This window comes from Branchiostoma belcheri, unplaced genomic scaffold (genome assembly GCF_001625305.1).
Source record: "Branchiostoma belcheri isolate BF01 breed outbred unplaced genomic scaffold, Haploidv18h27 scaffold2, whole genome shotgun sequence".
NCBI lineage: Eukaryota > Metazoa > Chordata > Leptocardii > Amphioxiformes > Branchiostomatidae > Branchiostoma > Branchiostoma belcheri.
The window spans coordinates 282187-296932 of NW_017803490.1; the positions used below are offsets into that span (position 1 = coordinate 282187).

The 14746-nt window shown below is 40.1% G+C and overlaps 1 protein-coding gene across 2 annotated transcripts in view; it reads right to left on the minus strand.

Annotated features, from left to right (window-relative positions):
- The window catches only part of LOC109469035 (sia-alpha-2,3-Gal-beta-1,4-GlcNAc-R:alpha 2,8-sialyltransferase-like), a 23221-nt gene extending 18938 nt beyond the window's left edge, over positions 1-4283 (minus strand). For both annotated transcript variants that reach the window (XM_019767428.1, XM_019767427.1), the window contains exons 1-2: positions 4054-4283; positions 1397-1699 (exon numbers count right to left, since the gene is read on the minus strand). In XM_019767428.1, coding sequence (XP_019622987.1) covers positions 1397-1545 — 149 coding nt within the window. In that variant the 5' untranslated portion in view covers positions 1546-1699; positions 4054-4283. The remainder of the gene's footprint in view (positions 1-1396; positions 1700-4053) is intronic.
- Positions 4284-14746: the final 10463 nt, after the last annotated feature.

Here is a 14746-nt window from a genome sequence, read left to right on the forward strand (position 1 = left end):
AATAGAATACTAGTTACTATGTTTCTCTTACCTACTAGTATCTATGTATTACTGGTACGTATCCACTCTCCATGCTAAAGAGATAGAAACTTAGATTAGTAGAACATAGAACTTCATTTTAGCATATGGTTTATATCATTCCTCATTAGGCCACACCAATTTAATTTCTTGGTTAACGGATTCGCCGCTTCATTTTTTTCAGATTTGCAAATAAAAATAAAAATCCAGAATCAACTGCAAAATGCTCACATTTTGCCCTGAACAGTTGAAAACAGACCTTTTCATCCTAGTTGTTACAGTTATTCCATCTTTCAATGCAATGGTATCATTAAAAGTTCAAAATTCATTGTTTAAATTTTGAACCAGCCTGGTATGTTGACTTCATGGCTCCTATCGTACCATTTTGGGCCATAATACGATGCCTAGGCCTGTTTTTATTTTTTATTTTTTTCGCCCGCCCGCTCCATTATTTTTCTAGAAAAATCCGTTAACCAAGAAATTAAATTGGTGTGGCCCGAGCGGGCGAAAAAAAAAACAAGGCGGGCCAAAAAAACAAGGTTCCTACATTATAAAATTTTGACTCAATCATTGTACGAATGGCTTTTATTTGGTGGGAACATCACATATACACAGCCATCATCACATATCATTGCATCAAAGTAAGAAACAAAACATTAAATCAAAGCCTTTTCTTGTCTCCTCTCGTCATAGTTATCTGCCATCCACCTTCCGGCATGGCAACAGACATCCTTGCCCATTTTCGGCATGTTGACCACTGTCAGAAGGCAACAAAATTTCTTTTTTTTCAAAAATCAGGCGAAAATTAATGCGCGCGCCGATGTCATCCATAAAAATTACTTGTTGTGGCCTTAAGCTTTAATACTGTATGGCAAAATTGGGGGAACATTTTATTTGTCCATTTCCCACGCAAAATTATATAAAAATGGAAAAACACAAAATCTATTACCTAATGAAATGTTGAATGAATGGATTTTATTATATGATAAATTTATGTTTCTTTCATGCTTTAATTTGCACTCTTTCAAATACTATTAGGAAAATTGTTTCCATTTTTTTTTTGGCCAGAACTAAAATATCAATTTTTATTTAAGAAGAAAGCTGTTTTAAATGCGATTGAAACATGCTTAAAATATTCTTTTGGCAAGTGCTTTTTGTTTTTCATATAGGCTCTTAAATATAATCTTAATTCAACACTTGGTTATTTTTAGAACTAGAAAAGAGCATAATTTACACGTATGGCATACAGATACACGGACTCAATGGACATGATATGAAATAACATGACTAGACAAGAACACGTTTGAAATTTTGAATAGTTACATTACGCATATATGTAGTACATAAACAGTGTGTGTATAAAGCATTTAGTGCTTACCTCAATGCGTCTTCTCTGAGCGTGGATTTTCCGCTTTTCTTTGTCACCTTCTCTCTGTCGTGTACTCTGTGCAGCATTGCTAGAAGGCTCAGTAAGAAAATGGAGCCTACACACACCGCTATGTAGCGCAGAACGCCCCGGGGCGGCATCGCTGGTGGTACCGAACAAATGACTAGTCGGGTGCGGTCTCAGTCACTTTTCTTCTACCGGTCCCGTTACACCGGCTTCAGCCAATCACGGCCTTCGTTTCACACGGCGTCGGTAGGTCGCACCAATCACAGCAGGCGTTCCGTCCCGTCCCACCTGTTGGATTACATAGGGGGCACCTGTTGGACGATAGTGGTTGTACCATTTTTTTTAGTTTTCATAAAAAATCTTAGATTACAACTGTTAACAACAGCGCCTAGACTTGAAATTTGTGTTAAAAAATTCGCGATGACATGTAACAAACAAACTATCTACTAGTCCAAACTTTCTCAAATAAACAAAACAACGCAGATTTCTCTAAACAAAACATACACTTTAGCTGAGCATAGCTTAAGTAACAAGTCAGCGTTCTCCCATTTAGATACAACTCCCCATTGACCGTGAAGTATTTACCGTATCAAAATAATGACACGAAATAGCCCCCCTCCCCCTATCTCTTGCGCAAGCTATAATAAGATTTCGTCGGACCGTTAATTTAAAGCGATCCACCGTTACATTCTTGTTTAGGCCACAGCAAGTAATTTTTATGGATGACATCAGCGCGCGCATTAATTTTCGACTGATGTTGGAAAAAAATTGTTGCCTTCTTACAGTGGTCACCATGCCGAAAATGGGCAAAGATGTCTGTTGCCATGCCGGAAGGTGGATGGCAGATAACTAGAAAGAGAGGAGACAAGGAAAGGCTCTGATTTAATGTCTTGTTTTTTACTTTGATGCAGTGATATGTGAAGCTGGCTGTGTATATGTGATGTTCCCACTGAATCAAAACCATTTGTACAATGATTGAGTCAAAATTCTAAAATGTAGGAACCTTGTTTTTTGGGCCCGTCTTGTTTTTTTCGCCCGCTCGCATTAGATTTGGAGTCTGCGGAGGATGTCATCCATAAAATTTACATGCTGTGGCCTTACATGAGCTAGTGAGTTCTATTATGTCAGCTTTGTCTGTTTGAAAAGAAAGAACGGAGAATAACAATGAAAATGTGGTTCCAAGACAAGTCTATGAGGAAGGCTAGCTTTAGACACAATCTTCGTGCGAAGGGTTTGCGACAGCCGACATTCGTGGGTCATTCGGGAATGTGTCGTACGAATTTGTCGTGCGACAGAAAAAGTTGGCGTAACGACTAGGTTGGCTCTATCATGATCCCTCGTTGAAAATTCGCCTTTTTTTTTGCTTTCTTTGATAATCTTTTTTTTTTCCTTTCTTGCAACTTTTGAGTCACGTAGGACTTCACCGGTTTCTTTTCTGTGTCGCTAACCTTAACCTGATTTCCTTACCTTCATTCATAAAAAAAACCACACAATTGTAATGGGCTGCAGTAGAGACGTTAGCCTAGTTACGTAATATGTTAGTGTAATTTTTCCTTTCTTACAGCTTTTGAGTCACGTAGCTAGTCACTGGTGTCTTTTCTGTATCGCTAACCTGGTTTTCTTACCTTCATTCATAAAATAACTCACACAATTGTAATGGGAAGCAGTAGAGACGTTAGCCTAGTTACGTAAGATGTTAGTGTAATTTTTCCTTTCTTACAGCTTTTGAGTCACGTAGGGCTTCACTGGTGTCTTTTCTGTGTCGCTAACCTGGTTTTCTTACCTTCATTCATAAGATAACTCACACAATTGTAATGGGAAGCAGTAGAGACGTTAGCCTAGTTACGTAAGATGTTAGTGTAAGCTCGTTCTTTTCAACCAGTTTGCCATGAAAGAAAAGATGACATATTTGACTAAGCCATTTGTAAACAGTTTTTCTAATACATTGTAAACCTCGTTGCCTAGTCCTGTGTAGCCTCCGTAACAGGCTTCTACATGTAGAACTGGGGGTTTTGTGGTCTTCGGCTGTTTTCTAAAATGGGGGTAATTCAACCAGGTCGGCTATGTTGTCTATATGCAATCAGAAAATAGCACATAAAAGCTCCCAAAGACCCTGAAGACCCCCCAAAACCCCCATTTTTTGGCATGCTATGGAGGTTAAGTCCTGTGCAGCATTTTACGCAAGGGCCCGACAATATACGTCAAACATGAACGATCGTTGTACGATCTTCGTACGAACTCTTGGGATAGTCGTGCATGTGTCCTGCGATATTCTACTGTCATAAAAGGCTGTCTTGGGTAGATCCTTGTCGGCAGTTTGTTCTGTAACAGCCTGCTTGGAAATTCTATCGCACGAAAATCGTACGAGTGACTTACGACAAAAATGCCCGCGCCCGTAAGATTTTTAACTGTAGTGCCCCTCATCCCTCAAATATATAACGTTATCCACACATACGTTTAGCTTTGTTGGATCTTAAGTTGTAGGAAACCATACAAAAGTCCCTGTATTTTTGTTGTGTCAATAAAGAATCATCTAATATAGAATAGGAAAGAAAAATTCAAACTAGAAAACGAAAGAAAATACCTCTTCCCCCACATACATGCCCAAAACAGACCGTATGTAATTCTAGAAAATGCCTCACCTGTTTTCCCTCGCCCAGTCTGTGCCAAAACGATCGGTCACGTCGCCAACATTCTACTCAAATTTTAGTCCCTCGCACGGCTTAATTTGACGCGTAGAACTTAAGAAACGCCTCGGCGGGATTTGCGCCTAAGAATTTGTCTCAGCCCTAAGATTCAATCGCTAAGATTCCTCAGATTTTCCCCGGTACTAGACTGTAAGAAGTGTAGACCTGTTCTGTCACACGGCCCTTTGTTGTAGAAAAAAAACGCACTGGAAAGAATGCAGTAATTATAGAAAATAAAACAGACCGGGGTCGGATTTCATATCCGGCTGTACCATTCAAGACATCGGAATAGGGGTGAGTCGAAATCCTTTTCTAAATATTTTACATTTCGAGATTAAGATTACTTATTATATAATAAAGTTTCATATGCGATGGAATAGACTTCGTGAATCAAAACCACAACTGAATTTGAAATGTTTTGCTACAGAAAATATCCACAGCACCCCCTGTTATAAAGATAGAATAACCCTAATAGGCTTAGTGAGTAAGGGGGGTTAGTTCTAGCCATATGTCTGTGGCTCAAGGTCATCTTCTGTCTACGTCCTTGTATCACCCCGTAACGTCATTATGCCGCTAACCTTGTAATACTTCGGTCTCATGAACAAGGTTAGTGTCACGACATATTAAAGACATTGTGGTGAAGATGCAAGGCACCATTGGTAATATATGGGGTGAATGCATGCATCTTCAGATTTCTATATACATGCATCTTCAGATTTCTATACACGCGCGCGCGCGCAAACACTGTACACTTCTACCTTTATACGTCAGCCACAGGTAAATGCGACCCTGCAATTTGGAGACAAATCGCCAGAGGCCACTGCTACACAGTCCATCTGCCAATACGTTTCACCGACGTCAGTGCGCTTCTCAGTCAAGAGAGCGCCTATTTCCAACCCTAACCCTAATCATAACTTCAATTCTAACCATAGCGATAGCCAAAACAACGGCTAAAAACATGGGACGGCAAAACATAACAGGAAATGTCGCTGTGAGTGACTTAATTTAGTATTTTGTACAAGGGTTCATCACAAAGGCCATAGTGCAACTTCACTACTACGTTACGTCATATAGTTACGTCAGTCATAGGTAAATGTAACCCTGCAGTTTGGGGACAAATCGCCAGAGGCCACTGCTACACGGTCCATCGGCCAGAGAATTGCTCAAACACTAACCTAGTTCCAACCTAGAAAATTCAACCCCAGTACTCCCTCTAAATCCGTAATACTAGTACCCGCAACTTCAATCCACCTAGCCAAGTTCTGGCCCGTCTACGGTCGCCATGTTATCTTGGGGAAGTGTGATCAGTCCTACATTCCAGAACTCCGGGAAGTCACGAACATGTCGCGGATATTCGGAAGTGAAGTTCGGTCGCTCGGAAATGGCGACGACCGTTCATAAAGGCGACGACCGTTCATAAAGGCGACGACCGTTCATAAAGGCGACGACCTCTCTGAGAAAAGGCGACGACCGTTCATAAAGGCGACGACCGTTCATAAAGGCGACGACCGTTCTGAGAAAAGGCGACGACCGTTCGGAAAGGCGACGACCGCTCTGAGAAAAGGCGACGACCGTTCGGAAAGGCGACGACCGCTCTGAGAAAAGGCGACGACCGTTCCTAAAGGCGACGACCGCTCTGAGAAAAGGCGACGACCGTTCGGAAAGGCGACGACCGTTTACGAGACGGAAATCTGCGTGGCGAAACGTCAGGACGAAACTGACCGATGGACCGTGTAGCAGTGGCCTCTGGCGATTTGTCCCCAAACTGCAGGGTCACATTTACCTCTGACTGACGTAAGTCACGTAACTATATGACGTAACGTAGTAGTGAAGTTGCACAATGGCCTTTGTGATGAACCCTTGTACAAAATACTAAATTAAGTCACTCACAGCGACATTTCCTGTTATGTTTTGCCGTCCCCTGTTTTTAGCCGTTGTTTTGGCTATCGCTATGGTTAGAATTGAAGTTATGATTAGGGTTGGAGTTGGAAATAGGCGCTCTCTTGACTGAGAAGCGCCCTGACGTCGGTGAAACGTATTGGCAGATGGACTGTGTAGCAGTGGCCTCTGGCGATTTGTCTCCAAATTGCAGGGTCGCATTTACCTGTGGCTGACGTAGAAAGGTAGAAGTGTACAGTGTTTGCCGATCGTATGTTGCAAATTACGGCATGCCGGCAGTTTTCTTCCCAACATAAACGTCTTGTGAACATCAAAACACTCCCAGCAAGTCTGTGGTTGATCTTCAGAAAAAAAAGACCGTTCGATGTTTGTAAGACGTGTTAGTTGTGTGTTTACTCAAGGAGCTTTCATCGAAAGCTCCTTGCTCCTTGGTTTACTTAATGGGAAAGAGGAAGAAGTATAGACAGGCTAGAGCGGGATTTCTATAGTACGGGATTATACCTGTCAGCCTTTTTTAAAGTCAAAATGTGATTTTGCAATCGGCTGATCGCTTGCAGAAGTGGTCAAATCCTTGTGATGTAGTGTAGTTTTTCGCTGTCGGAGATATTACTAGATATTACCATATCAATGAAAACCAAGCAGATGTCAGGAGGTTAAAAACTTGTTGTACTGATCATAATGCCTGGCCTTCTCAATAGCGCCACCTACAGATTTAATATTATATTGCAGTATTACTTCATCCATATACGCTAAAGTTATTAAGCAAAGAGACGGGTAGAAGGAAGGTTTGAGGTACATTTGTGTGTGTCTGAAAACGTTTCTTCCTCCGGGCGACTTTCTCGTAAGCGATTTCAGGACAATAAACCTGGATTTTCATTTTAAAAATCGTCGATAAAAGAAATGATCACTCGAATATTGAAGTAATATGATACACGTATGTCGCTTGACATTTTCACTTGTACCATGTCATTATAGACCTTAAAGGCATTTATCGGAATACCTGTAAAGTTTGTAAGTTGTCAAAATCAAAGTTGTCACTAGATAGATAATGTTCTTTTCGCATTTTCGAATTTGTCAGATAAACCAAAGATTAAATCATCGTATTTTTCTGGTCTGCATGGATGGTGATTGTTTATCAGCCTGTTGTTAATCTCATGTTAACTTGATTATCGAATTCAAATTTTTCTCATGATTTACAGGTGGCACCTATGCCTGTGCGGATAACACGTCATTCCAAGATGGCGAGTGTGCATTCATGGACGGGAAGAACGAGCGGGTAAAATTTCCGCCCAAGAAGACGCGCCACGTCCGCTTTAGTGGTAGGTTGTACTTTAAATTGCCGTAGATACTCTCCGGACTATAGTAGATAAATCTCGTTTGAGTAAAATGAATGAAAAAGACAGAATTTCGAAATTAAAGTTGAGGCATTGTTCCCCACGAGTTAACGCTGCACTACTTGAGCCACCGCTGGGGGCGCTTTTGTGTGGTCCAGTGGGAGGATAAAAAGTATTTGGAGTCAGGATGACTCTTCAACCAATTTGTTCATTGAAAACTTCAACTGCTTGCTAAGTTGAAATCTTATTATTAGTGGAATTGCATGTATGCAATGATGGTTTATTTGATATTGATAACGTTACAGAAATGTATATTTGACATGACATATATTTTTTCCCCATATCTTTTATTGCCATATTTAGAAACTATATGAAGTACCTTACATGTGTTATTAAAGGGTTAATGCACTGCCCCGAGTTGTATATGGTGTCATAACTGCATGAGCAGCTGCCATAACCACCGAATAAACCACCGTGTGAGCGAAGCGAACGAGGTGGTTTATGAGGTGGTTATGGCAGCTGCCCATGCAGTTATGACACCATATACAACGAGGAAAAGGCAGTGCATTAAAATTATTATCATATAGCCTATCCAAACTGTCAATCAACACAATTCCTGTTTGAAATACAACAGCTTTAATATATATACATACATAAAAATACATTCGAATATATTATACGCTTTAAAACAAATATGGATAATTTCATTTAATGCAAATTGTAGTTTAAATGAAGCTAAACAAAAAGTTTATTGGACAGAAAAATGCTACAAAGGTTTACAGAAAGAGTCGCATGCCCCTATACCCTATAACATAATGGTATCAGCCATAACACGACATGTGCTGTTATTCCGCCATAACACCACGTGTGCTGTTATCGGGAAATAACAGCACGGGTATCCGGGCCTCTGATTGGTCCACGCCGTCCGGCTATATGATAATGTCATTTATTGTAAAACATTTTGTGTATGCTATCCATCATGTACTGTATGAATCTAGAACCAATTACACAGTACTCAGGTTTCATGTTTTCAGTGGTAACATGACTTTACATACATGTACCTTTTGGTTGAAGCAGTTCAGTGTTTGATCCCATATTTTATGAAAAAAAAATGTAAAGTCATATGAGCTGTTGTTTAATAACTTTGAGATGGATTTCTCACTTGGTGTAATTGTTTTCAAAATGTTTACCTTTGCAGAACAGTCTTACTTAAGTTCTTGAGTACTTTAGAATGATGTTTATACTATTGCCTACTGTTTTATTTCTGTGCATAATGAGCTTGATCTGTTTTTTCAGTTTTAATGAACTGATATTTGAAATGCATTTCCATGTGTAAGCTAGTAATTTATTGAATGGCAACATGAGATGCATACTATATTTTCATTTGTTATTTGGATTGTGCTATCTTGTGTGAGATATGATTGTTGTTTTGTCAGAAGTATATGTTCACTGTTGGCTGTGCTCCTCTTTTGCCTCACTAACAATGTTCCATGTGATTTTAGAACAATTGTGACATCTTATTTGATATCATATGTGAGATGTATTTAAATTCATGTGATTGTTGCTTGGTTATGATATACTACATGACTGTATGTTTACTGCTTGTTGTGCTCTTCTTTTGCCTCAGTAACGATGTTCCATGTTCTCTTCCCCAACCAAAGCAGATTTTATGATGTCATGCATGTTATGTGAATATTGTAAACATTGGTGTATTGTTGGTGTATGTGCATTGCAAATTTGGCATGAAATTGTTCTGAATGTTTATTTCTTTTACGGCCAGTAGCTTATGGGAAGCTGAGACTGTACCTGACCATGTTCCTGTGTGTTCCGTGGGACCTGACTGTGTACCTGTCCATTCTCGGAGGATCTGTGTTCCTGTATTGATGGCATGGAGGATCTGTCAGCTGTCCTCTTACCTGTCCTATTCCAGGAGGATTTTCCTGTGTGTGTTCCTGAGGGACCTGTCACCTATCTACAAGACAAGAGAACATCGGACCTTGACCGTGAGTTAGCTTTTATTTTAAGAACTCTTTCAGAATGGGGCTTGCATGCCGCAATGCGTAAGCACTCGTCTTAGATTTGCGTAATGCTAAGTCAGGTCGTTATGCCTGAATGTTGAACGTAATCTTTACATTTTGGGTAAAGCATTAAGCCGTGCATAAATGAAGCGTAATACCGGGTCGCTGCTTTGCATACTTTTGCACCTTGCCATTTGAATTTGCATAATTTGAAGTCGAGCTATTATCTAGTTATGTATTAAGCATCCAGTCTGCACGAATGAAGAATAAATCGTAGCCGCTGCGTTCCAGAATTTAGTGCAAAGCGTGATCGTGACCTCCCATGCAAACCCCAAAAAATGACAATGAAATATATATAGTTGGAATAGGGCATCTCTGCGATCTTCTGAATTTTTAGTTCCAAACACCTGATTATCCAAACTGGCCCTCTCTACTATTCTATTCATTGTCATTTTTGATTGAAAGAGTTCACTTTTTTTAATACTAATATCTAGCTTAAGGTTGTGACTAATATTTGTATGCATTTATGGTGGAGAACACAGTACATTTTCCTATTGAGGAAAGCACTTGTGAATATTGTCTGTTCTTTCATTCTGTATCACAATGGGATATTTTTTCAAAAGCATTTTGTCATCAAACTGTTCCCCTGATATCCTCTTCATCATGATCTTAATAGTACAAACTTTTTGAAACTTCTCAAAAGAAAATTGTACTTAATGTGAAGAAAATACATTTATCTACATGATGAAACAATCATTAAAGCAACAAAACTTGCAGGGATGAATAATGCAAATATTGTGCAGTGCTCAGAAAAGGTAAATCAGATGAAGGTGGAATTTCCCTCAAATGGTAGGATCTATAAAAAACGTTGATTGAACGTCAAACTTGGATATCGCAAAGCTACAGAGATTTTTTCAGAGTTCTACAGTTTTTGTTACATGGAAGGTAAATTAGATAACAAAATGATATTCAAAACACAATGGCCTGACAGGTCTATGAGTGCACTGCACCCAAAAAGCTGATTTTAAATATTACAGTAGTGTGATTGTACCAGTGGAAATCTGTTGTTCCTGATGGTGGAAGTTCTTTTATATCATACCCGGGCCGCGATAACGTTCGATAACGGGTTCCGGGCCGTACGTTACGGTACGGCCCGGTCCGGAACCCGTTATCGAACGCTTCCATGGCTTCCATAAAACGATTTGAACGCGTTTCGTCCTAACCGCGTGCGCCCCTTTCGAAAATTCGAATACAGAATCCGGACGTTGGAACTGATGTTGTTGCATTTGAGGGTTTAGGGGCACCAACTTTTGGCTCATCTTGCATTGAAAGGCGCGTTTTCTTGGGTGGGTATGATATAAATAAAATACGACACGGTGTATTCCGCATCGCCCTCGGTCCCGGCCCTCCCGCGAGTCGGATCGCCCTCCTGCCTGCGGCCGTCGGGCGATCCGACCCGCGGTCAGGCCGACACCTCGGGCGATACGGAATACCCCGTGTTGTATTCTATATGTTCACGACATGCAGCGTACAAGAACTTGATCTGTTTTTGTGCTTCAGTCAGGTGTAACTTTATGGAAAATTTGACAAAAAAATAGTTCAAGCCTGAAAGGTATTCTTTGAATAGTTTTAATATCCATGGCCTAGAATGTTACTTTAAGTTCTAAATCCATGAAAGATTATAATTATAATTCGCCTTTTTTCATGTAATGTGTTTGCAATTATTATGAATTTGCCAAAAAAGCACAAAAAGTTTGACCCTGATTTACCTAAAATTCTGTCTTTCACTGTGGAATATGCCTAAAATGTAGGTATCAAGATTATCTATTATGCACATAATTTGCAATTAAAAACATTTTTAGGCGTTGGTAAGGTTTCCCAAATTGCAACCTGTTAGTGATACACATGATACATGAAATAATATAATATATAGTACAGATTCTGTGTTCCCAGATGGAGTGGATATCAGGGAAAATAGTTTGGTCACATAATGATTGTTGGAAGTATGTCCAGGACTCCTATTTTTTTTACAGAAGATGAAAAAGGCAATGTTGTGCTTTCTTTCTGTAGTGTGAATGTACTACAGGTAAGCTGTGTGTGATGTTTGGAAGGGAGGAATTGAGTTATGGAATCAGCAAAACAAAAATATATTTTTTCGCAAGGATTATAAGTTATAGATAGTTTCTAGATAGTCTAACTAAACAGTACATTAAATCAAACTGTAGATAGAGTAGAGAGCTATCTGTAAACACTGTAAGTCACTGAGATACGCAATTAGGATTTCTAGTTTAATTTATATTTCTAGATTAATATATATAACGGGAGGGGTCCTAATTCCAACCATTGTTCCATGCAAACTCACAGACATTTGGTAAGAGTTTGTCTGACCAAAACTCCGCGTAACATGAGCTATAATATAGACAGATAAAGATCACAACGGTAAAAGCTGTGCAGCTGTGTATTTCACTTTAGTGTAGCGGCTTGCACCCAAGCGTAATGGTTCACAAAACTTACGGCAGATTTTTGGTCATTTTGCCGGTGGAACGTTCTATCGCATTAATTTATGACTAAAACATTATCTCCAACTGTTTTTCTGTCCCAAAGAAGTCCTCTTTTTAAGATTACGCGACTTGCTCCAAAGCGGCTCTTTCAAAAGCAAAACCTGCATTTTTGGCACGCTCGTCAACCCCCAAACAAGTGTCGAATGCAAACAGATTTTTCACTCGTCTGTTGTCGGAGTGTACGAACTAAAACAAGCTTTGTGAGATTGCCGATATCAACACAAAAACTTTGTCCATTCTTGTAGTTATTTTTAGCCACGTGCTCCCATGCATAACGGCGCAGCAAAGATTTTTGAAACTAGCACGGAATTAGGGGTAGGTCGGAATTTAATAGGGCACCCCCGTTATACATGTAAATAAGTGAAGTTTCAGATTTCTGTAACCTCCATTACCCCTTAAGTAAGACGGTCGTGAAGTTTAGATAGACAACATAGAAGACAAAAAAATTGCCGTTTTGATGACGTTTTCCAGGTTTCTAAGGGTATAAGATTATGAGTGTTTGCTGTCATTTGTAGCCACTATGGCTGAACAAAATGCTTAACAGCAATGATTGTAACCTCCGTAATACATTGTACTTTCAATATTAGCAGTAAGCTTCACATAGTATCATAAAGTTGCCCAGTTTTAAACACCTGTACTGATAATATAGTGATAACCATTTTCTCCTAAAGGATGAAGCTAAAAACTGTAGATCTTTTTGGAGAGAAAAAGCTAAAAGTGCGAAATTGTAACCTCCGTTACCGAAAATATGTACATTTAAATGAGAACGAGCCAAAAGAACTTTGAGTGAATAATCTGAGGCATAAAATAAATGTAGTTTTGTTTCGCTGATTTCTTTTAAGTCATGTAGACCCCAGACTCTGTTATCACTGTTGGTGGACTTGTAGCAATACTAACCTCCTGTTGGAAAATTCAGGGCTTGTCTCATGTTGATCTAGTAGAGTTTGACAGTGATGTTTTGCGCTGGCAGACTTTATTTGATGAGCTTAAGACTAGGCCTGGATTTTGGAATGGGAGGTTTCAATTGTTGCAAGACGTTAACAGTGATAACAGAGTTTGAGCTAATATTATCACATGACAAAACACAATTCCTCTCTTTCCGTATGCCCTATCTTTCCACTTCTTGTCCCTGGGCTTAGCCTGGAGGAGGAACTTCTGTCCCAGGGTTCAAACTTACACATTCCTTGACGCTGCGTAGTAGACTTGTTGACAAACAACTTTGTCCGTCATCAGGCCTACTACGCTAACGGAGAGGGGCTTTGTGTATTTTTGTTACCCTGGCTCAGACGTTTTCTCCTCCAGGCTTTGACGCTAGGTTCACTCAAACGTTATGTCACACTTTTCCAACACTTTGCACGCCGGGCCTTACACTTAAATTTGAGACCTTCACCTAGTTAATTGGCAGCTTTAATTTCACATAATTGGATGCCAAATTGCCCCCAAAATTGTCCCCAAAATTGTCCCTTTGGACTTGAACACTTGGTTGATGAATTGTGTATTTTTTTTGGCCAAAATCCTGCCTGCCAAAAAACACAGGATGATTGGGACCCTCAAGTAGCTAATTAATTGGATTAAAGTTTTCCCGCCAAAAAACTTAGTATATGGGGATCCTGACCTTTGACCTCTACTCCCTCCCTTTCTCTGAACACTTGGTTCAAGCCACCACACTCTTACTAGCTACTTCGAACCAAGTCACACTGTTCCAATGTACCAAGTCACACTGTTCCAATGCTTTGGATCTTTACACTTAACTTCTCCAAACACTTTGTGACACTCATGCTATGTTAGACCAACCTCTCGAAGCACTTAGTCGCTCAAGTGAGATTTTTCTGCCAGAATGATTGTCACTCTACTGGTCAGTCAATTGCACAAGAATGCTGGTGTGTCGAAACACCGTGTCTCCGCAAAGACATCCCCAGGGGAGCAAACTTCTGTGCATTGACTGACCAGTAGAGCGACAATCATTCTGGCAGAAAAATCTCACTCGAGTGACTAAGTGCTTCGAGAGGTTGGTCTAACATAGCATGAGTGTCACAAAGTGTTTGGAGAAGTTAAGTGTAAAGATCCAAAGCATTGGAACAGTGTGACTTGGTTTGAAGTAGCTAGTAAGAGTGTGGTGGCTTGAACCAAGTGTTCAGAGGGAGGGAGTAGAGGTCAAAGGTCAGAATCCCCATATACTAAGTTTTTTGGCGGGAAAACTTTAATCCAATTAATTATCCAACTGAGGGTCCCAATCAGCCCAGATTTCTGGGCAAGTTTTCAGATCAAAAGCAAGAATTTTGGGGCAATTTTTTGTCAGGCCAGGTCTAAAAGCAGGAATAGAAGCACAAAAGGTGTGCAGTTAAAAGCAGTGCAACTTTAAAACAAGCAGAAGATAAAATAAGCAGAAGATGAAAGGCTAAGGTAAGTGGTAAGTGGAAAGATGCAAGATGTTGAACGACAAAAAGTTTTAAGTCAGAAGTGTGACGTACCGTGCAAGTTTGAGCAAAGTGTTTGGGGAGTAGTTTCAATGTGGGGAAAGGGTGAAGTCATGAGTAAAGGTCCAAAGCATCAGAAAAGAAGTCCATCAAACACCCTTCCAGCCATACATGGAAATTCGTGCCGTACCCAATGGGGGACTCAGTGGCGCACATCGCTAGAAAGTTGTGTCTCAATACCTTCTACGGCAACGATACACAATCTCATATAGCCTCATAATGCTCTGGCAAATATTCTTGGCCACCTCTCTGCGGAGTGGCATCGTACAAATCGCGCCCAATCTTGAGAACACTTCAGCCGTCTCAAACAATCCGGACCTCTTTGCACAACAGCTGGCCGAAGTGTTCTCTAAAGATCG